Source organism: Tetrao urogallus, assembly GCF_951394365.1.
Source record: "Tetrao urogallus genome assembly, chromosome: 8".
Taxonomy (NCBI): Eukaryota; Metazoa; Chordata; class Aves; order Galliformes; family Phasianidae; genus Tetrao; species Tetrao urogallus.
Genome location: NC_136821.1, coordinates 36,259,260 through 36,279,803, shown reverse-complemented (window position 1 = coordinate 36,279,803; position 20,544 = coordinate 36,259,260). Strand labels below are relative to the sequence as shown.

The 20,544-nt window shown below is 51.5% G+C and overlaps 1 protein-coding gene across 9 annotated transcripts in view; it reads right to left on the bottom strand.

Moving 5' to 3' along the window:
* Positions 1 to 444: 444 nt before the first annotated feature.
* The window catches only part of PCBP3 (poly(rC) binding protein 3), a gene marked incomplete at both ends in the record, with an annotated part of 31,821 nt that continues 11,721 nt past the window's right edge, over positions 445 to 20,544 (bottom strand). The window contains 13 exons of one of the 9 annotated variants that reach the window (XM_079539095.1): positions 445 to 481; positions 1,849 to 2,018; positions 4,595 to 4,647; positions 7,052 to 7,111; positions 7,740 to 7,818; positions 10,195 to 10,236; positions 12,282 to 12,356; positions 14,813 to 14,941; positions 15,227 to 15,358; positions 15,682 to 15,798; positions 16,382 to 16,414; positions 17,069 to 17,092; positions 17,203 to 17,274. In XM_079539095.1, the coding sequence (XP_079395221.1) occupies positions 445 to 481; positions 1,849 to 2,018; positions 4,595 to 4,647; positions 7,052 to 7,111; positions 7,740 to 7,818; positions 10,195 to 10,236; positions 12,282 to 12,356; positions 14,813 to 14,941; positions 15,227 to 15,358; positions 15,682 to 15,798; positions 16,382 to 16,414; positions 17,069 to 17,092; positions 17,203 to 17,271 (1,020 nt within the window). Of the gene's footprint in view, positions 482 to 1,848; positions 2,019 to 4,594; positions 4,648 to 7,051; positions 7,112 to 7,739; positions 7,819 to 10,194; positions 10,237 to 12,212; positions 12,357 to 14,791; positions 14,942 to 15,226; positions 15,359 to 15,681; positions 15,799 to 16,381; positions 16,415 to 17,068; positions 17,093 to 17,202; positions 17,275 to 20,544 lie in introns of those variants that run through there. The other 8 variants (XM_079539087.1, XM_079539088.1, XM_079539089.1 and 5 more) reach the window with 8 other exon arrangements.

Below are 20,544 nucleotides of genomic sequence, written 5' to 3'. Positions count from 1 at the left end.
CAGGGGAGGGCAGCGAGCACAGCTCTGGATGGTGTCACTGGGCCATAGGCTACAGCAACAACAGCCAACGTCAACGCAAACGTTTCAGTAGCTACACTACACTGACACTGGAGACCCGGCATCTTCTTGAGTCACACCAGTGAAACCCCCTCTCCCTGACCCTCCTGGAAAGAAGATGAAGTAATTACACCATACGCTGAAAACAAGGACCATAACCAAAGAGTTCAGGAGCGATCTCAGGAGCACAGTAAGGAGGTCATAAAGAAACGTTCCAGTGGGTGCTTATGCATGTGTATTTATATATATATATATATCTGTTAGTAAAGAAAAGAGTATCTGTGGAGGTAAGGGGAAGACGGTAAATGTATAGGTTGTACAGGCTGGGTGGAGTGCCCTTGGCTGGAGAGGGTCGGGTGGTGCGGAGTGGAGGATGGTGGGTGGAAATTAGAGTGCGCCCATTCCAGTGACCTCAGACGTCAGCCTAGAATAGACAGGGGCAGAGAGAGGGGCGGGGGAGACAAAAACAAGCGCTTAATCAACGGAGTAGAAAAGAAAACACAGATCCTGTGGGGCAGCACTGTCTCTCCTGCTTACGGCCCACGGGATGCCTGTGAGGCGCCCGCGGGCTCAGCGTGGTGCAGACAAATCCACTCTCTCCAATCACCCTGTCCCTACCCTGAACTAGAGGGTCAGCGATAATTCTCTCCCACTGCTTGGTGTCTCAATGGATTTCTCAGGTGGTGCTCAGGAGGTTCACAGACTGTGGAGATGTCACAGCTTATGGCAGAAGGTCACCAGTCTTACGTCTGGTGGCCCGAGCACATGGAGCGCTATGGACAGTTCAGGATGCTCAAGCACAGATGCTGAAGACCCTCACTGAATGCCCCTAGCAGAGGTGCCGTGCACAAAAGGTGCTGGCAGGAGATGTCCCAGCACATGGCTTCTACCAAAATCCTTCCTACCAGGTGCAAGCATCAGTCCCAGCGTCCTTGTCCCATTGGCATGTCACCTACAACTCCCTTGGTGCCTTCATTTGCTCTGCCTTTACAAACTGAGGGAGAGGCCAAGCTGTGTCCCATCTTTCCCCTCAACCAGGTCACCCTCCATCTCTGCTTTTGCCATGGCATGAGCCGTGGCTTGGACAGCCCTTTCCAATGACAGAGCCGCTCTGTTTTCTTTTCTCTCCTTCTTCAGGAGGCGGTGGGGAGGTGTCGTGGGGCTGGGCAGCGGGGAGGAAGGGGTGATGGAGCCTGCTGCAGGTCGGGGCAGAGGTGGGGTGGGTGCAAGGAGGGGTACAGCCTGCGCACACCTTGCCAGCACTCCCCTGCCCTCACCCCTTCTTCTTGCCAGCAACAGCATGAACAGATGGACAGACGGATGGATGGCCTTGAGAGACAGCACGAAGCCAGCCAGATGCCCCCCTGCTCATGGGCCACTTGCCCACCTGGCCCACCCAGCTGCCCCGATGGCTCCGTGGCCGGCAGCCCCGCGTGCAGCCCAACTTGCAGCATCCCCGGCCCTGCCATGCTGCGCTGCCGGGAGATGGAAAGGAAGCGATCAGGCCATTCCCATGTCTGCTGTTTATTCGACTGCGTGGTTGACTTCATTCGATGGAGGAAAGCATTGGTGGAGGCCTGGAAGCACGTGGGAGAGGCTCCGAGGAGGTAGCGAGAGAGGGCTGGTTTCACAGCAAGGTCCCAAAATACGCCTTCCCGCCACCAGACCAGATCCGTCTCCGTGCCCTGCCCCAGCGCTACCTCCTCGGCGGGGGAAGACGGCGATTTTGCCCTGCTATGAGCAAAACCCTCCTGGAGTGAGGGCGGCAGCCGTCCCGCCACCGGGTCTCACCTGGCGTTGATGAGGTACTGAGCGAGGCTGATGTTGGCGGGGGTTCCTGTGATGGTGATTTGGCGCTCCGATGACCCTTCCGTAGCGTTGGCGATTTTGATCTGTGCTCCAGACATCTGCCGAATTTCATTGATTTTGGTCCCTTGGCGTCCGATTATGCAGCCTATTAGCTAGAAAGAAAGCGCGGGGGGATGGCGTGAAGAAGCGCAGCTTGAGGACGCGAGCACGACCGCGCGGCCGGAACCTTCCTTGCCCTGCCTGGAGACACCGTGACCTCAGTGCTCACGAAACGAGGAGACCCAACCTGAACATGGGCACAGGGCTCTTAGGATCAGCCCGGCCCCAGGCGTCCCCCAGCCACTCGCTGCTAGCATGGCTCACTCATCCTGACCTCTGCACTCTTGGCATCTCCCTCACTGCCCTAGAAAGATGCTGCAGGACAGAAGAATTCTATTGGAAAATGTCTTCCATGCTCTTTCAAAATTAATTAGTTTTCCTTAGAGCCATAAAGAAGCGTGAATTTTCTCAGTGGTCCCTGAGGGTGTCTTCATCCTCGCTCTCAAGTATTTGTGCACCAAACCAGGGGTCCCTCAGGCACCACCATAGCTGGGTAAGGCACATGAAGGCGTGCAGCTTTTCCAACACAGGCACGAGGTGTTGCTGAGTGTCACTGAATCACAGAACTTCCTGAGTTGGAAGGGACTTACAAGGATCATTGAGTCCAACTCCTGACTCCACACAGCACCACCCAGAAATCAGACCATACGTCTGAGAGCGTTGTTCAGATGCTTCTTGAAGTCCCGCAAGTTCGGTATCATGGTCACTTCTCTGGGGAGCCTGTTCCATGCCTTATCACCCTCCAGTGAAGAACCTTCTCCTGATTATCCAATCTATCCCGTCTGGCCATCAGCATTTGAATGCCCTTCCATGGTTATACCCAGGAAATCTGTGGGATGTTCTCATCGGCTGCTGGACTTTTGTCACTGGCTGTACAAAGGGAGACAATCACTGCTCCAAATGCTTGCTGGTCCTGCTGTCAGATGGTCTGGGTGGATGACTTCACTGCAGCTCTCTCACCAAGGACTCAGAGCTTCCAGCAAAGAAGAGGGTTAGGAAGAGCACAGAAATGACCTGCAGTTTTCCTGAGTGATGATGCTGTCGTGCACCATGCTGTTCCAAAAGATTTCCTTCTGCAAGTCCTAAAGAAAGCTTCATTGTCAGCCCACGGTGACGGGTTCTTAGCTCCTCAAAGCAAGACCTATCTCCAGCCATGTCCTTCTCATCACTGCCTGGAGTGAAGGCTAAGGGATCTGAACACACACCCATCACAGAACTGGAAAGATCTGCTGTTTCCAGGGCTGCTGTGTGATATTCAGCCCAACAGCCACCCATCCAGGTCTTCAGAAATAGCTCAGAGAGCCTCGAGGTGCTTCAGCAAACAGACATACGTGCAGCTGTGAACCTGCTGGAGGATCATGGAGTGCCAGACCTCCAGCCAGACCTTCAGAGAGACTTCCAGCAGAATCTAAGCTTCTCTTGCACAGTGTTCAAGCTTCTGACAGTCATGGGAGTGACAAGCTGGATTTCATCCCAAGATTCCCTCAAACTCCTTTCTCTGCAGTGCAACCGTGGTCTGCTCTGCACTGCCCAAACCTGCCAGTGGGTGCTTCGCTCTGAGACAGACAAGACTGTTCTCTTTTTCCAGGGAAGGTAACAGCAGGAATTTCAGAGCCATCAAAGCAATAGGAGGCACTTCCAGCAGATGGGAAGGAGATGCAGGCTGTAATACCAACATCCCACAGCTCTGATGTTAGCCAGGCTTTTAGCAAGTGCTCCCAGTGGTCCTGTGTCCCATGGCAGGTTGCTCCACGTGCTAAAAGGAAGGAAAGGCCCCTTTTCAGGGGTCACCCAATACTACCAATACTGCCAGCACTGGGCTCCCCCAGGCTTCCTCACTAGGATGATAAAAGCCTGTTAAACAGGAAGAAGAAAAGCAAACAGCCTCCAGACCCCATCCAGAAACCTCTGAGAATGATGGACTGGTAGGTGATGGTGATGGGGACCAAATCACGACATCATTTCTCCACTTTCCACTGAGCACAAGCTGGTTTTCATTCCATGGCAACTAGTCCAGAAGCAAGCGAGACCACGGGTCCAGGTGCTGCCTGCCTGGACTCTCCATCTCACCTCCTCCCATCTGAGCATCCCAAGCAGCCTCTTTGCATCTCTCTGGGACCACCGCAACTCCAACCTCCTTCTGACTGACATCTGAGCACAATAACCACTTCACCACAGTGCCTCCACCTGTAAGACCCGAACACTGACTGCTGCCAGTACCCAAACACAACGCACCGTCTTTCAGAAGGACAGGTCTGAAACTTCTCAGATCTGCCAGCGGTATATTAATAATTACACTGGGGCTTGAGAACTCCCTGCCCTTCCCCATGCTGTCAGCTGGGCCTTTTTCGTGAGCACTAAGTTCACTTGGGAAGGAAAAACGGAGCACGGAGGAGGATTCTCCCTAGGAAAGCTACCAACAGAGGAGAGCCCAGGAGGTGCTCCATGACCCCAGACAACCAGACTGCGGAGCTGTGCACAAGGTATGAGTGAAGACAGTGAAGGGGCATCTCTAAACGCATGTAACAAGGCTGTACATCTGCAATTTACATATATATGTATATATATACATATATATATGTGGACATACACACACACTCACAGGTGGAGGAAGCGCCACGGTACTTACATCATTGGGAATGGTGAGTTCATGAGTACTGGCCGGGGGACTGGCATCCAGACCTGGGCATATGCAAGGGAAAATGGTTACAGCTCGCAGCAGCAGTGCAGCGGGTCGCCAGTACTTCCCCGCAGCAGTCGACATTGCAAAGGCTGCGTCCTGCTCAGGGGCTGGGAGAGGCAGGGGATCACACACTCCGGTACAAGGAGGAGGAAGACGGTTCTACCTGCCTCATCTGAGCGGGGTGCCACCTTCTCCTGTGCCGCTCGACCCTTTGTCCCCCAGTAGGACTGGCTCCAAGAAGGCGTGCATAGCACAGGGCTGCAGTATCACTGCAGAGGAGCCCTCATAGGTGGGATAAGCCCCTTCCCATGCAACGCTTCTCTGCACAGCAACAGAAAAACCAAGCCCTGAAGGAAGGCTGTCCATATGCCCTCCAGCCCTCCCTGAGCACAGCTCGCTTAGGAAAGCAGCTCAGCAGACGAAGTGCTGAATTGCAGATGTAAACGCTGCCTGGAGTCAAGGCCGATGGACCCTGTCAGGGAAAGGCAAACAGCACATAGATGGAGAGCCTGCTTCCCTGCAAAACTACATGGAAACGTGCTGCCTGCAGCAAGGAGTGAGCACAGCACAGTGCTCCCTCCCAGCTTCTCTTGAGACAGGACAGATGCTCACCTTTGCAGTAGCAAAGGGAGCCAGGAGAGCAACCTGTGTGTGCAGCTGCATGGGTCTTGCAGCCAGGTGGGAGCCTGCATTTCTCACAGGTCAATCACCTCATTGCTGGTGTAGGGACATACTAATCCATGGGACAGAAGCTGGCTGGTAGCTAGTAGGGAGCTGCAGTCATCTATGCAACATATAAACAACCAGAGAAGGCTTTTAACACAGTGCACAAGAGTCCAAAAGGCTGCAAGGCCTGCATCACAGCAAAGAGCAGGATTAAGGGGGTTGGAGAAAAAGAGCAGCAGAAGACTGGCACTGCCACACTGCTGTGACACAACACAGCAGCAGCACTGAAGCCCTGGTCACAAAAACCAGAGGGGCATCTGCGCGGCAATGCATCATTGCCTTGAGAGCATTGAGCATCTACTGCGAGCCATGACTGCGTTTTGCTGGTCTGCACTTCCCTCTGTGCCACAGAAGAAGGGCTCCCATCTGTCTGCCTGGCAGCAGTAGCCTCAGTATTGAACCCACACCTGTCTGGGCATGGCACCGTCACAGCAAGGTGTCCATGAAGAGCCACGGCCACGTCCCTTGGACCACTGAGAGCAGGAGCAGGGCGGACGGGTCCACGGATGCTAAATGCCCTTCATGCATGTGCTTCTCTTCCCACATGCCATCCCAGCCTTCCACATTCTCTCCCAGATGGGTTTTGGGGCATTGCATCACCCTCTGCGTCATGACAGCTGTTGTTACAGCCTGGAGATTACTTATTTTGGCACACAGGCTCCTTCCCCTCTGATACACACATGCAGTCACCATGGATGCAACACAAGGAGACACAGAATCAGAGAATTGTAGGCTGGGTTGGAAGGGACCTTAAAGCCCACCCAGCTCCAAACCCTTGCCATGGTCAGGGACATCTTGTTTCATAGAATCACAAAACCACAGAATATCACGAGTCGGAAGGGACCCACAAGGATAACTGAGCCCAACTCCTGTCTCCTGGTTGAGGAGTCCAACATCCTCCCATAGAGCAGGCTGCCAAAAGGCCCATCCAGCCTGGTCTTGAGCATCTCCAGGAATGGGCCGCCCCTAAGGCTTGGCTAGGGCAGGATCAGCGCCACAGGCAACGGCAAAGGGCAAAGAAGGGTGTGTGGAGGACAAGGATTCGTGGAGCAATATTACGACATTTATTTTTGCTACCACCTGGTTGGGTCTCTTTCCATGGTCTGTGTTTGGGTGATGTTCCCAGATGCTTTCAAGGCAGGCAGGAAGCGTGCCCCAAGTCCGGGAGGTCTTGGGGTGATTTCCCTGAACAACAGCGGGGTATGAAAGCACATTCAGCGCATGGCCTTGCAACCGCCAGGGACATCTGAAATGGAAATTTCTCCAAGATGGCTGTGATTTGGCTCTTCAGGGTCCGTTAAAAACGCAGCTATCCCTGAGTGACTCGAGAGACAGCTAAAATTTCATGTTATTGCTAATCCCACAAGTATTTTTCTATGCTTTCTAGATGAAGCTTGTGCAAAATTAAACAGAAGAATAACGGTGGTGACACTGGTGTCTTTCCATTAGATAGATGGCCGTTACACACAAACATCAAAAACAGGTAACAAACTGCAGGTACTTCCCTTAGGACATGCTGCACAGAGGGGATGGAGGGCACGATACTGCCCACCAGGAAACATGCTCTCTTCTCCACAAACAAGACAATTTATTCAGGAGCACAACAGTGGCACAGTCCTACTTCAGAAATATATTTCAGCAGCCGCCTACTGATTTCCCTGTAGCTTTGTGTTTTACCTGATGATTGGCCCATCAGATTTTGAGCTTCTTCGGAGGAATGTAAGGGCAGCTTTTCTCCTGAAGAGCAAAGAAGAAACAGATTTAATGCTTTTGCCTTCGAGGAGATAAGCAATGTCACTTCATCTAGGAAGCTCAAAATATGATGAACATACGGACAGAAAAGGCATTTCCATCCAGCATCTCGACCACTGAGCTTTCAGCATTGCCATCCCCTGTGCTCTATCTCTATATCTGCTTCCTAGCTTTCTGTGAAGCCTTTAGCAGCATTTTTGCAGCCAAGGCTGGTGAGCCACACCGGCACCCAGCCTTCCCATTGCTCTCCCCACTGCTGCCCCAGCCGCATCCCGCAGGGCAGCATCTCTCGCTGGTGCTGCGGGATGCAGGGACATCCTGCCCGCTGCAATGGGTGCATGGCAGGGGATGCTGGCTGGGAAGGGTGGTGCTGGAGCTCATCCTTCTGCTCAGAAAGCCAGCAAGGCTGGGAGCAGAGCAGGCATGCATGGTTATCCACTGCCACATCCCCCAGATTTCTACCTGACCTCCCTGCTAGCCTCTCCCCGTGGGTGCTGCGACCTCAGCTTCACTTCTCCTATTTGTTTCTGTTAGATACAGCGATTTTTGAAAGAGAGAGAAACTCTACAGGTAAGAAGAGAAGGATATCTAGAAAGGGCGTGTGGGTACGTACCAGGGAAAGCGGGGGTGGTCTGTCCAAGGGGAGTAAAGGGGGTTTGCTGCATAGCCAACTGGTGGAGCTTGGTCAACTGCTGAGGGGTAGGAGGGACATTAGAGCTAAGAAGGTTATTGTCATAGAGTACAATAAGTCACACCAGAAAGCAAGAACGAAATTATAATGGAGAAAGAAAACAAACCAAAAGAAACCTAAACCAAAACAAAAAAAAATAATAAAAAAAAACTAACAAAAAATTGGAAGCCATGTTGAGACATGGTGAAACCAGCATTAACAGAAGGACTTGGCCTGGGTAAGATGCAATAAAGCCCAAATCTTTTGCAGAACTGCTTGGCCAGGGTCTGAAGTACAATACTAGCTAGAAGCCCATCCTCAGCCCATCAGATAGATGTCCTGGCTTTTTGTCACGAGCACACAGCCCCTGTGTGTGTGATGAGCTGCTAAGGCAACAGCATGACCTTGTGCAAAGCACCTCCAGCCCCTGCCAAGTCTGCAGCATGCTGCTCACTGCTGGCTGCCAGCAGAAGGGCACCTGCTGATGCGTGGCCCCTCTGGTTGTGACCACCTCCCCAGCACCGGGGAGGAAATGTCTCCGTGAGATGGTCAGCCCGTGTGGCTCCTAATGCCTCTTGGAACATGGGCACTGTGAGCATGACCCCGTGGCAGCACAGGGGCTTCAGCCGTGGCCAGCAGTAGTTCAGAGCCTCGCACCCCTTGTTGTGATGGGGACCTTTTGGAGCCCCGTCAGGAAGCGAGAATTTTGTTGGGAATACATTTTGTGCTCTGTGTCACCGTTCCAAATTAAAACCAAACAAAATGAAGGGGGATGGAGGTGGACGGGTCGGCTTCAGTGGGGAGCAGGAGGGGATCTCCATCACCACCCACACTCCATCACGCTCACTGCTGCTTAACTGAGGAACGATGGTGCTCTCCAAACAATCAGAAATAGTTCTGATGATGGTTCTTAGCAACCCCAGGCAATGCTGAAGCCCTCCAGGAGATGAAGCTCCCATGGGTCTGTGTAGGTTTTGCCAGAGGGAGAAAAACCAGGGCAGGAGCTTGCATTTCAGCTTTGGTGTTTGAAACGCTGTCACGGGTCTGCAGGAAGGGTCTGCTAAACACAGCGACCTGTGTTGCAAGAATGAGGGCAATGCCCCCAAACTATCTTCAGCATGGGTTTCTTTATGGAGCAGTATTTAAAATGACAGATTCTCACAAGAGGGCTGCAGGAGGGGGGGGTTGGCAAGCACAGCTCTCGCACGCATGGCTTTTTTTCCAGGTCTCAGCAAATCTGCATGGAGCTGGGCAGAGCACAGCAGCAAGGATCAGACACTGCTTTGCCAGTGCTGATGAAAGCTTAAGTACTTCCAAAGCACTGTGTTTGCTATGCTGCATTTTATTCCTGTCAAACAGAGGGGAATAGTAAGAAGGAAAACACGACTTGCTTCCACGGTTTGCAAAGGAAAACTGGGACAAGAATATGGCGATCTACCCACTGCAACACACAGCCGTGTTTCTCTTCTGCTCTGGGGAGCTGAAGTGAAAGGCACACGATTCAGAATATTTCTGATCAGCATTACAGCGAACTCTTCAAAGTACGCACATCCTGGCACCACGTAGACAGCCAAACCATGAAAACTGACTGATATCCGTGCTCCTCTGCTGCGAGCAGGGGAAGTCACTGCTCCTACAGACACAGCCCAGCCTGCAGAACAAGCACACGACCAGGTTGTCCCCGGTGGGGCCGTGGGCAGCGTGCACTCACAGTGCCTGCTGGCCTGGAGAAGAAGTATAGCAATGACTCAACATCCAACTCGCCCAATGGGCAGGAGAAGCCTCGAGCCACATCAAACCAACAGAGCTGTGCCACAAGAGCAGCGTCTTATAAAAGCATCCCTTCCCTATGCGTCCCCCAGCATACGCAGTGCAGGTCCCATGCCCGCCCTTGGTTGTGTATCAGAATAAGCCATGAGCAGGGGGGATTTCAGCACGAGCAAAACACATTCCCATCCCTCATCACCTGGATGGAAGAGACACGGCCCTGCTTCAAATAGGAAACCAGGCTCTAACAAAGCTCTTGCTGCTCCCATCCCACCCAGACATCTCCGCAAGCCATCAGATGACCGATGCTCTGGGATAAGGGGGAAATAGAAGATAAGTTCCTTTTTTTCCCCTTCCTTTGCTCATTTTGATCATTTTGAGGCACAAAATGTGTGATCTGGTTGGTCTCATCATGAAGGGATAGCACAATTTAGCATCAGGCCAAGTCCTCAGAATTAATAAAGTGTGTGTTCACAGGTTAAAAGGCTACTGAGGTATTACAGAGACTACACGTGGCCAGTTACTTTGAGAATATGCTATTAATATTATTGTCTAATATTAATATTCCGTCATCTAACAGCAGCATGCAGGTGACATAACAGGGTATAAGAAAAACAAGAGTAAAACTCACATCCGGGTGTGGAATGGCGTATTGTCCCTGAATTGTGTAGGCCTGCAAAGGAAAAACAGAGGCTGTTAGAGGAGGCAGAAGGTGGTGAAGCCCTGCCAGCCCTGGGTTTTGCTGGGTTTGGGGCTGCAGGGAGCCCCTCCCAGCCTAGAGAGATCCTTTGGCTCTTCCCAAAGAAGAACACAGCTCTTCAAACGCCCCAGGGCTGTATGAAGAGGAAGGCAAGGCTGCAATGGGCTTCACTGTGCAAAGGTGCTCAGCAGCCAGAGCTCTGTGCAAGGGGTGCACGATGGCATCGCCACCACCCTGTGCCTAAACGTGCATCCTAATGCAGGCAAGGCCGTGCCATCCTTTAGGGTGCACAGCTCCCAGCCCGCTCCAAACCTCCCATCCATTTCAGCACTCAGCTGCAGCCATGCAGCGAGGCTGGTGCCACACGTCCCGGGGCTTACAACAGGCAAACCCATGCAGATGTTGGCTAGACAGTTTGCTGTTATTACCATCACCTGTAGTAATCCCTCCTCTTTTGCAAATAACCCGAAGATAAGCACTGCTGTGGGCTGAGAGCCACCAGAGTGCCCAACGTTTTGGATTCAACCAGCTAGCAAGATGCATCTCGCCACATTATTCAGATGATTCTGAAAGAAACGCTCTCAGAGATGGATAGCACTTGATAAAGGGAGAGTAAAGATGGCCAGGAAAAAAAGAAAAAAAATGGAACACCTCCTGAACACATGCTGCATCCTTCACAAATAATGAGGCCTTTAATGCCAGGGAGAGCCTGGCATTTCCCGGCAGCTTGATTCGGCCTTTGGCTTTTGATTTGAGACGCTAATTGGAAGCAGCAAAATGAAAGGCAGGGAGGTGAACTGGAGGGATGCAGACTGAGCCTCTCACTCCAGCCTGGCCCATGAGGAGCTGCCAGGGCTGAGAGGCTCACTGGAGCAGGTGGGGATGAGCTCTGCTGCCCACGGTGCCCACTGCACCCCGCAGCATCCCTGCAGCAGGAGCGTGCTGCCCCTTACTCTCCCTTTTGAGAAGTACTGCTCGCCAGGCAGCTGGACCCAAAGCTCCTTTCCAGGATGGTTGCTCAGGCTGCACAAAACCTTTGCCCTGATGCTGGCAATGACCACGAGGTGCTAACTCAGCACACACTTGACAGCCTGTGCTTTGGGCTTGCTGTTCTGCTATTTTGTTATGGAGTGGAAGAGCAAGAGACAGCTAGGTGTTGGAAGTGGCACCAGGTAATTCACGTCAGGTTGTGGGCCAACCTGATGGTGCTCTCCAGGCTTTATGCTCATTCCTGCCATGCTTTACAGAAATCAACTGCTCATTAGTTTAACTGAGAGGCACAACTGGGAACACATGCTTCAACGTAGACTTAAGGCACGTGTTGCATACATGGCTATTCTGCACACAGAAGTCTGCTGTCGCCTATAAGAGCTGCCAGAAGTTACTGCAAGCTTTGATTTAGCCTGATTTACCACGGCATGACATGACATAGGCTGTCTCATGGATACAGGTGAGGCTTATTCCTGCAGCAGGAGTTCCCTCCTGGTGGCAGGGATTGACCCCCCCACGGAGCAGAGGAACAGCCCAGTCCTGATCAGGCTAAAAGGAGCCTGGCCCACCTGATACCAATTTGCAACATGCAAAGTTCCTTATAATTAGATTGGTAATACCAGAAAATAGGAAATATTCACACATGCATGGCCCCTCACACAGCTATCAGCAAACACTGATAAAAAATCTAGCTGATTTTTGAGCCAGGGCTCCTAGAGGTGCGACTATGAGCAAAATCAGCATTTTAAGTAAACAGATAGACTCATCCAATACAGAACAGCCTCTGTGCTGTCCCCAGCTCCATCCTAAGGGCACTGTAGGCACCATGCTCTCTGCTGGCCCATCCCTGCCCCTGTCCCCAGCAGTTCTGCAAGGAGCTTTTGGTCTGGCTGCTGCGGCGCGACACGGATGTGATGACACCATGCAAGTCAGAAGGCAAGAAACCTGAGTGCACTAACGGGCAGCGGCTGGTGCTGCAGTAAAAGGCTGAGGTTGGCAGTGGAGGCTGCAAGCGGGTCGGCTCTTACCTGACCACCTGCAAAAATGACAGGGGTGGAGGCGGGCTTTGGGCGGTAGGGAATGGTGGCACCTTTTGGTGGGGACTAGGAAAAGGGACAAGGAAAGGGAGAGAGAACATTAGAACAGCTTTCCTGAAACAGCAGCAAAAAGAGCATTAGAAAGCACCCGACGGAGCACGGGCTTCCAACCCGTGCTGTGCTGCAGGGTGAGCACAGCCTCCGGGGCCACGGCCAGCAGCACCCGCACCGGGCAGACAGCGTCTCTGGACAGGAAGACATGGGGGAAATGGGCATTTAGTGGACAAGGAGGACACCCTCAGGAGTTCCCCTGCCAATGCACAGCAACTTGGAACACCTGTCAAGCTTCCCCACTTTGGCTCTGCTCTACACACGTTCTGTCCCCTAGACAAGGCTGATGTTGGGCTGCAAGATCCTTCTCAGGACGCTCCGTAGAGGCCTTCAAGGCACAAGGAGCTGGGGAGGAACGTGTTGCCAAGCCCATGTGAGCATCCTCACACAGCAGCTCTCCTTGCATCATATCTTCACCATGGGCACAGTGGCACCTCTAAGGCTTGGCTTGGTTTCTCAGCACCAAGGCAAAGTGCTGCCGCTGTCACTGAGGCCTCCCATGCTTCATCCACTGCTTTGGCCACGGTGCTGGGCGTTAGAGGCAGCTCCATTTGCACAAGGCTTGGCAAGCCCTCTCAGACAATAAGGTGAGCATTTCTGCAGATCTCACCCCCAAGCTGCACAGTGGAAGCTGTCTGTTGGAGCAGCCAGGCAGGTGCCAGCGGCAGAGCAGCTGAGATTTGGGAGATTCCTTTGGATCGTGAGAGATTTCAGATGAAAGCCTTCTGAGTCTGCCAGAGGTGAAATGGTTCAGTTGCTGCTAATATGTAAGGACAGCCAACATGAATTACATTATCTTGTAGAAAATTCCACCATTTTCCTCTACATTCTTCTACATGTCTGTCTGTAGCCACGTGGCATATTCAAATCTCCTTGCTTAGCACAAGTCTCTAGGAAAGCCGTGTGATCAAAGCACTGCATGTATAACCACAAACCTGCTTTTTCTTTCATCACAATACAGATCTTGGAGGGGATGAGAGAGAATTTCTGTGGCAAGATAACTGAAGACATAAAAGCTACAAGGAGCAGCTCTGTAAACTGTTAAAGCTAGGGGACTTTCCAGATCTATGACTGCAAGAAAATTAATGTGTTTGTTGTTTTTTTTTCCTCTTTTCCACTGCTAAGCAATAAAGAGGAATATCAACCCTGTGTTTTGGTCAGTGAGAACAGCAATCACCCAAGATTTATAACACACAGTCAACATCACCTCGATCCCACCTCTGCCACAGCACAGAGCATGACCTGGAGCCACTGCATGGCTAAATACATGCTCCTCTAACAGCACAGCGTGTCCATGTGAGCACCAGCAGTGGTTGGCATCAAGGTTCACGGCCTTTCCTCTCTAGCCATTCTGCTGGCAAACTGAAGTTGCTTATGGCTGATGTTGCTTCATCTCAACCACATCTTGGCATCCTCTTCTGGAGCTCTTGCAGCAGCAAACATCCCAGTGCCAAAACAAGAGGCACTGGACACAAACTGGAGCACAGGAAGCTCCTTCTGACTATCAGGCAGCACTTCTGTGCTGTGCAGGTGACACTGAGCCCTGACACAAGTACTTCGAGGCTGTGGGGTCTCTTCCTTGGTGACCACCAGAAGCCTCCTGGACAAGGTGCTGGACACCCTGCTCTGGGTGTCCCTGCTGGAGCAGTGGGTGGGCCAGATGCACCCAAAGATCCTGCCAACCTCAACTGTTATGCAATTCTGAAACGTTTCTCCCTGCCGTAAAGAAACAGTGGCATTAAGGCCACCCAGCAGAGCAGTGTGTCTGTGCCTTTGGCTCTGGGAGGCACCAGGAGCAGGGATGTCACTGTGTTGTGACAGCAATGGATTCCTTACTGAGCTTCTCCAAGGTAGTAAGCATGGAGGTGAGGCACGTGGTTGCAGACAGCTCCAGCAATGAGCTGTTGGCATGGCAGCATTGATCCAAAGCAGAGGACTTTGTGAATAGTTTATCCTCTAAAACTGTACCCTTGCCACACGTTCATGCATACCATGGCTCCTGCCCTGCACCCACCTTCCTCACCACCTCTCCTCCTCCGCCTCACTGGAGCTTGGGCTTGGATTCATGCCCACCACTCCCTTCCCTTGGCACCCTCTCAGCTGTCCCAGCACAGCAGATGCACTGGCTGCCTCCTCCCAGCACTCCTGTCCTGAAACCTCCTGGTGTTGTGACACAAACCTTCTCCTTTCAGGCACCCAACCGGTTTCCAGTTTGGCAAAGTAGAAATAACACAAACACAGTGAGGGGAAAACACACTTGGGTGGGTTTCACACGAAGGTACCAGGAAATGAGAGTGGTCCACTAACGCGTGGTGAACAGTGACAAGGACATGATCCACAGCTCTCAGTGCTGTTGTGATGCCGGGCAGGTTTTGTCCTATATACTTTACCCCCTTTGTTACAGACTGTACCTCCAGCATCACCACACAGATCTGTTTGACACACTGGATAATTGCGTCGGGTGTCCCCGAGATTGTCACCGCCCGCTCCGTGGAGTTGGGCAGCATGTCCCCTGCCACTTGAACCTGAGCACCTGTGGACTGGAGACAGAAAGAGAGAGGAGGAGGAATCTCAGTGCAGAAGCCCTCATCCCTTCACCCAGCTTCAGCTCCAGCGCCACGTGCCCCCAGAGAGCTGCAGCCCCATCCTAGTGAGGACATGGCAAGTCCCATGGGACAAAACACGTGACACCACTCCTGCATCAGCAGAGACCGTCCTGGGAATTGCCTTGACGCACGATGCCAGCTCATGAGCATCCCCCATTCCAAGGACGCAGATCAGCTCTGAGGAGCTGGAGTTGCCCGCAGTAACTAAGTGTGATTTACCTCCCTGATTTCCTTGATCTTGGAGCCTCCCTTGCCAATCAGAGAGCCACACTGGCTAGCTGGTACAACCAGTCGCAGCGTCACTGGAGGTTTACTGGTGGCAGTGCTGTTGCTCATTGAGTTGGTTATGTCCTGGGGAAGAAAGAGGACAACACATCAGCCCTTGTTCCTCAACCCAGACGTCTGCCACACAAACCCAAGCCAAATGCCCAGAGCCAGCAAGGAGAGGTTGCATCTTCCAGACCTAGGCTGGGCTCAGTTCTTGCTCACAGAGAGATGTCTGGAGCAACTGGGAAGGCTTTGTGCCGAGGCTGTGTACAGGCTGAGCGAGTCCAACCACACACGCATGGGTTGAAGGCATCCAGATATATTGCTGGACCCAACAGTGAGCTACGAGGGCTGCATGCAAACCCTCACACTCCACCCTCTCGAGGGAAAGGGTTCGCATTTCTCACCTCCTCAAATTTGTAGGCAATCATGGCAAAAGCCTTGAAGATGGCATCGGTGGGGCCAGTGATGGTCACAATCCGCTCAGGGCAGTTTCCCTCTGAGATGTTGATTCTCGCCCCACTCTGCAAAGAGAAGGGCAATCCTGGAGCAGCCACAGCCAGGCAAGCAACCGGATGCAGCCTCCAGCACAATCCTTTTCCTGAGCTGGATCCTCAGCACCCAAGAGCAGAAACTCAGAGTGCCCTGGGAGCACATTGCAAATTGTTCCCTGGTCACCACATGAAGACATCTCATCTAATCTTAAAAACTCCCACCCTTGCCCCATGGTACTTCCAGCCTTGAGCCCCCAGAAAGGATTTCCAAGGCCTGACTTGGATAGTTTTCTGCAATGTGAACCTGTGCTTTCCAGGCAAGAGTGGCCTGTGGCATCACTGTGTGTGAAGAGCTCTGCTTAGTGATCTAGTAGCTCTTTGGCAGCTAAACATACAAAGACCATGCTCATCTCAAGAGCAATCTTATTTCACTGTTTCAGAAGTAGAAAGCCCTTGTCTCTGGAAAATTCCCAGTAAACACAATATCTCACAGGGCAGTGAGCCATTGGGACAGCTCTGGTCATGCTGCGTGTGCTGCTGGGAGGAGAGGTGCCAGCCCTTCCCACTCCTCATCCCTCTGTTCCAAATCACTTCATGGATCAGAGTTGCTCACCTCTTCACGCATCTTCTTCACAGTCTCTCCTTTCTGAAATCAGAAGCAGAAACGCAGGCCATTGTAAAAACTCAAGACAAAACAACCTTTCCAAACATGCATCTCTCTAACACACTGCAGCACCTGGCCAAAACTTCGGGGAGCTCCGTGACACCTGGCCCTGACACCTACGTGATGGGTGAATTGAAGAGCTGATGATCCAAACTCACCCCTGCTCCCACGTCTGTAAGGACTGACACAGACAAAATAGCATAACTGTACCTTACACCTCCCTTTCTAGATTTCCTGTTGGGAGGAAAACCTCAGGGAAAAGCTCATTGACAGTCTAGACGATCAAAAAGACGGCCCTTTAGAGTGGTTGTGAAGGATAGTTTATGCTCTAGTATCTATGGAGAACTCTAATGTCATGAGATACAAAATGGCTGCAACTGTGACTCCTTCCAGGCCTGAAAAGTTGATGGATAAACTAAGGTGCGAGCATAAAGAATAAAGAATAATAAAGAATAAGGTGTTAATGTTGCAAATCTTCACCACCACAAGTAGCCAGGACTTAATCATGGAGCAGATGCACCTTGTGAAGCTTTCTGCATGAGCTAAATGGTGCCCTGTGGCCAACAAGGCAAGAATTTAAGCTGGTTTGCATCACATTCCTTAACCTTATTTAATGAATATAAAATATGTGCTTACCTTCCCAATGATGCTTCCGACTTCCTACCAAAAAAAAAAAAAAAAGAAAACACCACAGAATAAATGATGTTGCAAGACATGAATATAACCAAGCAGGAAAGGGAGAGGAGTGTAGCCCTGCCAGGAGCCTTTACCTTGCCATGCATCAGCAGCCGGATGGTGAGGGTGACGTTCAGGCCGCCTTCGGAGACCTTTGACTCCATTTCCTACCAGGGATGGGAGACCAGTGGGAGGATCCCCAGCACGAGAGGAGGCAGTGGCACAGCTGTATCACCTGGGGACAGAGGGGCAAGGATGGGCATCCCTGGGGTGAGTTTGCCTTCCTGATCCCTCCTCACGGATTCACCACCCCTACCTCTGCCACCCCACCGTCAGCACGTCTATCTGCTCCTGTTAATTGCGGAGAGCTGGACTAGATGACCTTCAAAAGGTCCCTTCCAATTCAAGTGATGCTATGATGCTATGATTCTGTGACAAGGGAGCAGGGAGCTGGTAGAGCCCCCTGGCCAAAGACTGACTGCAGAGCTTGGACTTCAAAAGACCCAGGGCACGCATCTGGCAAACCAAAATTCACCACTCTGAGCATGAATGAACGCTCAGCAAATCTGGAGCTGTGGGTTTTGGAAAAGCCAGCTCTTCTGTAAGTGGAAATATCCATCAGACTCCAAGCACGATTAGCAGGAAGGGCTGAGCTGGCGTGCTGATCGCTGCCCTACTGGATTTTAACCCAGATCTGTAAGCCAGGTGCTGTGCCTGATGAACGCACGCCATTTCCAGCTGCACATATCTCATGAAACCTCGGCCCATTTTCCAGGCGCTGATACATTCCCTTCCACTCTTTCTCTCTTTTCTCCTCTGCCCTCTAGAGGTAAAAATGCTACCGGCATTTTCGAGTCGGGGGAAGACAAATCACAGTAGGTAGGGAAACAAATCCTCTGTCTGTTTTCTTTTTTTCCCAGTGTCTCCTTAATAGCATCTCTGTGCTGGGAGTGGGCACACCGAATGTCTCTGCAGCCTACTGCATGGGGAGACCAGTCCTCTCTCATGGACGGTGCCAGCATCCTCCTGTGTGCAATGCCAGGAGATCTGCAGCAATTCTCCTCCATGTTATTTAATCCCTCGGTACACATCAGATGGGAGATTTTTCTGTCACAAGCATCTGCTGTTTTTCTGTGCTCATACAGTGGTGTCTGTGACCAAAAAAAAAGGAGGTAAGCCAGTGCTTAAGTATTCAAATATAATATATTTGAAGCAAAGAGGCAGTTGGGATGTACAGATGTGTAGCAGGGCACAAATGGCCACGAGACGGGCTTGGGAGAAAGCATCCTCTTCCAGTAGGCTCCCACAAAGCTCAAAATGGACAAAAGCCATGCGGTGAGCAGGGAGATGATGCTTTCCCACAAGAGAACAGCTGAATGGAGACGGGGCTGTCACAAACCCAGCAGCTCTGGGAGAGCTGACACGTCGGCTGTGCTGCTCCAAGCAGGGGCTGGCAGCCCCAGGGAGGTGAGCCATGGCTTTCCCACCAAGCACACATCAAATCCACCACTGTGCTCTCACCAAATGCCCTGTATTGCAGCCACCCACCACCGCCCTGTGCTCCCTATCCCTCACATGGGAGACCCTGAAGCCGGCCGTTATGTAAATGTTTCCAATTGATTGAAAAAGTGGGTCATGTGTTAGCCAAATGCTCCTGGCTTTAAGATCTATCAGCATTATTAAATTAAACACGCTTCATGCTCCAGCAAGCAGGAAAGCTACATTGGCCTTTTCTTAATCATACTAGTGAAAGGTAAGTCTTTTATATGGGAGTTCATAAATGCGGTGGAAACTACGAGAACAATAGAGCAGAGGCATTTACTCTGTCCGTGTACCTCCCCCCAGCCTTCTTCATTCTTCACAGACAAAGTGTTGAGAAAAAATCTCACTCCAAACACCATTTTGAGCATTTCAGAGTGTTCTCAGCCCAAAGAGACCCCGTGCACTAGGACCCATCTCCTCACAGGGCAAGTGAGCTCTGCCTAGCTCACAGCATCTTCAGAATTGCTCCTTTGTCCTTCCCTTCAGAAGCCCCGAGGACACCATTACGTCCAGCCTGATGGATAAAGCAAAGTGCCCAGCTCCAAGCCAGCACAGAGCTGGTGCAGCCCTGCAGAAGTCAAAGATGCGGCACCATGAGATGGAAGAGCCGAGTTTGGACCCAAAATGGAAGGTACACTGCAAACCAAGTGAGAACTACGATGCCTGGGATACTGCATGCAAAGGAGCAGAGCAGCACTCTAACCTGCAGGGTTGGGAACGTGGCACCCAGTGCTGATATGTCCCAAAAATGTTTTTCTAAAGGATGACCTGACTGCAGAGAAAACAGAGCTTTTAAATCCACCTGCCTTTTGGAAAAGCACTTGCAGAAGGCATCATCAATACATAGAACAACCCAGCTCTTCACCTCTCCTTTGGTTTTGAAAACAAATCTAGTAAATTCCAGGAAATGTTCTCAATCCATCAGAAATACCCACTGACTGCAAAACAGCTCGTGCTCCAGTGACCAAGTAGAGAAAAGGAAGGAAAAATGGAAGCCCAGAACAGTGGGAGGACTCCTGTCCCTCCCCAGATTTTTTTTCCACACCAGTTTGTTGGAGGTTGGACAGATTGCCTAAGTTGGTGCTCTCGCCTTTGTGCCAGCCAATTCACATTGCAAACATTGAGAAGCACTTATGATTGAATGAAATCTAATTATTGAGAGAATTCTGAACACCATGTATTGAATTAATTTAATTTATTTTAATTCAAGACTGTCATTTTCATGCCCTGGCCCCCTCTCAGGAGATGGAATATAAGCATGAGGAGGAAGGCTGAGCGCTGAGCTGGCCTTCATTCTCTAGCTTGGTTTCCAAGCCTCCATTCAGCAGTGGTTCCACCAAGCTGGTGTCCCCCTGGGGGAGCATGGCTGGCTCCTGCCACCACAGTCACCCAGCTCATGGCATGTTTGCCCTGGAAATGTCTTCCCGAAGGGCACCCAAATGCCACCACAGCCAGCTTTTCACCAAAATGCCATTTCATGTACCTCCAACTATCACCAAGATAAAAATAAAATGAAATAAAATAAAATAAAATAAAATAAAATAAAATTAAAATAAAAGCTCCAAATGGCTCAATTTTTGCTCAATACACTTTGTTTCTTTGTCTCAGCTGCTTTCCAGCAGAAACATCCTCTCCTCCCGCCCATGCTGTACCAGCCCTCCTCTTCTTTCTCCTATGCATCTGCTGGCCCTTACTGGGCATGGCTCCAGCCAGAGCTGCCTGCAGCCCCTCTGCAAGTCAGAACCAGGGCATCTGCTACCAGAGAGGTCCATCTAGCATCACTGCTGTCTGCAGAGCTGACATCCCACCCTTTGAGGCTGAGGGGTCCCTGCTCCCGCACACAGTCCCAAGCACTCCTCTCCTCATGTCTGGGGTTTTGTGGGTGTTTTCCTTCC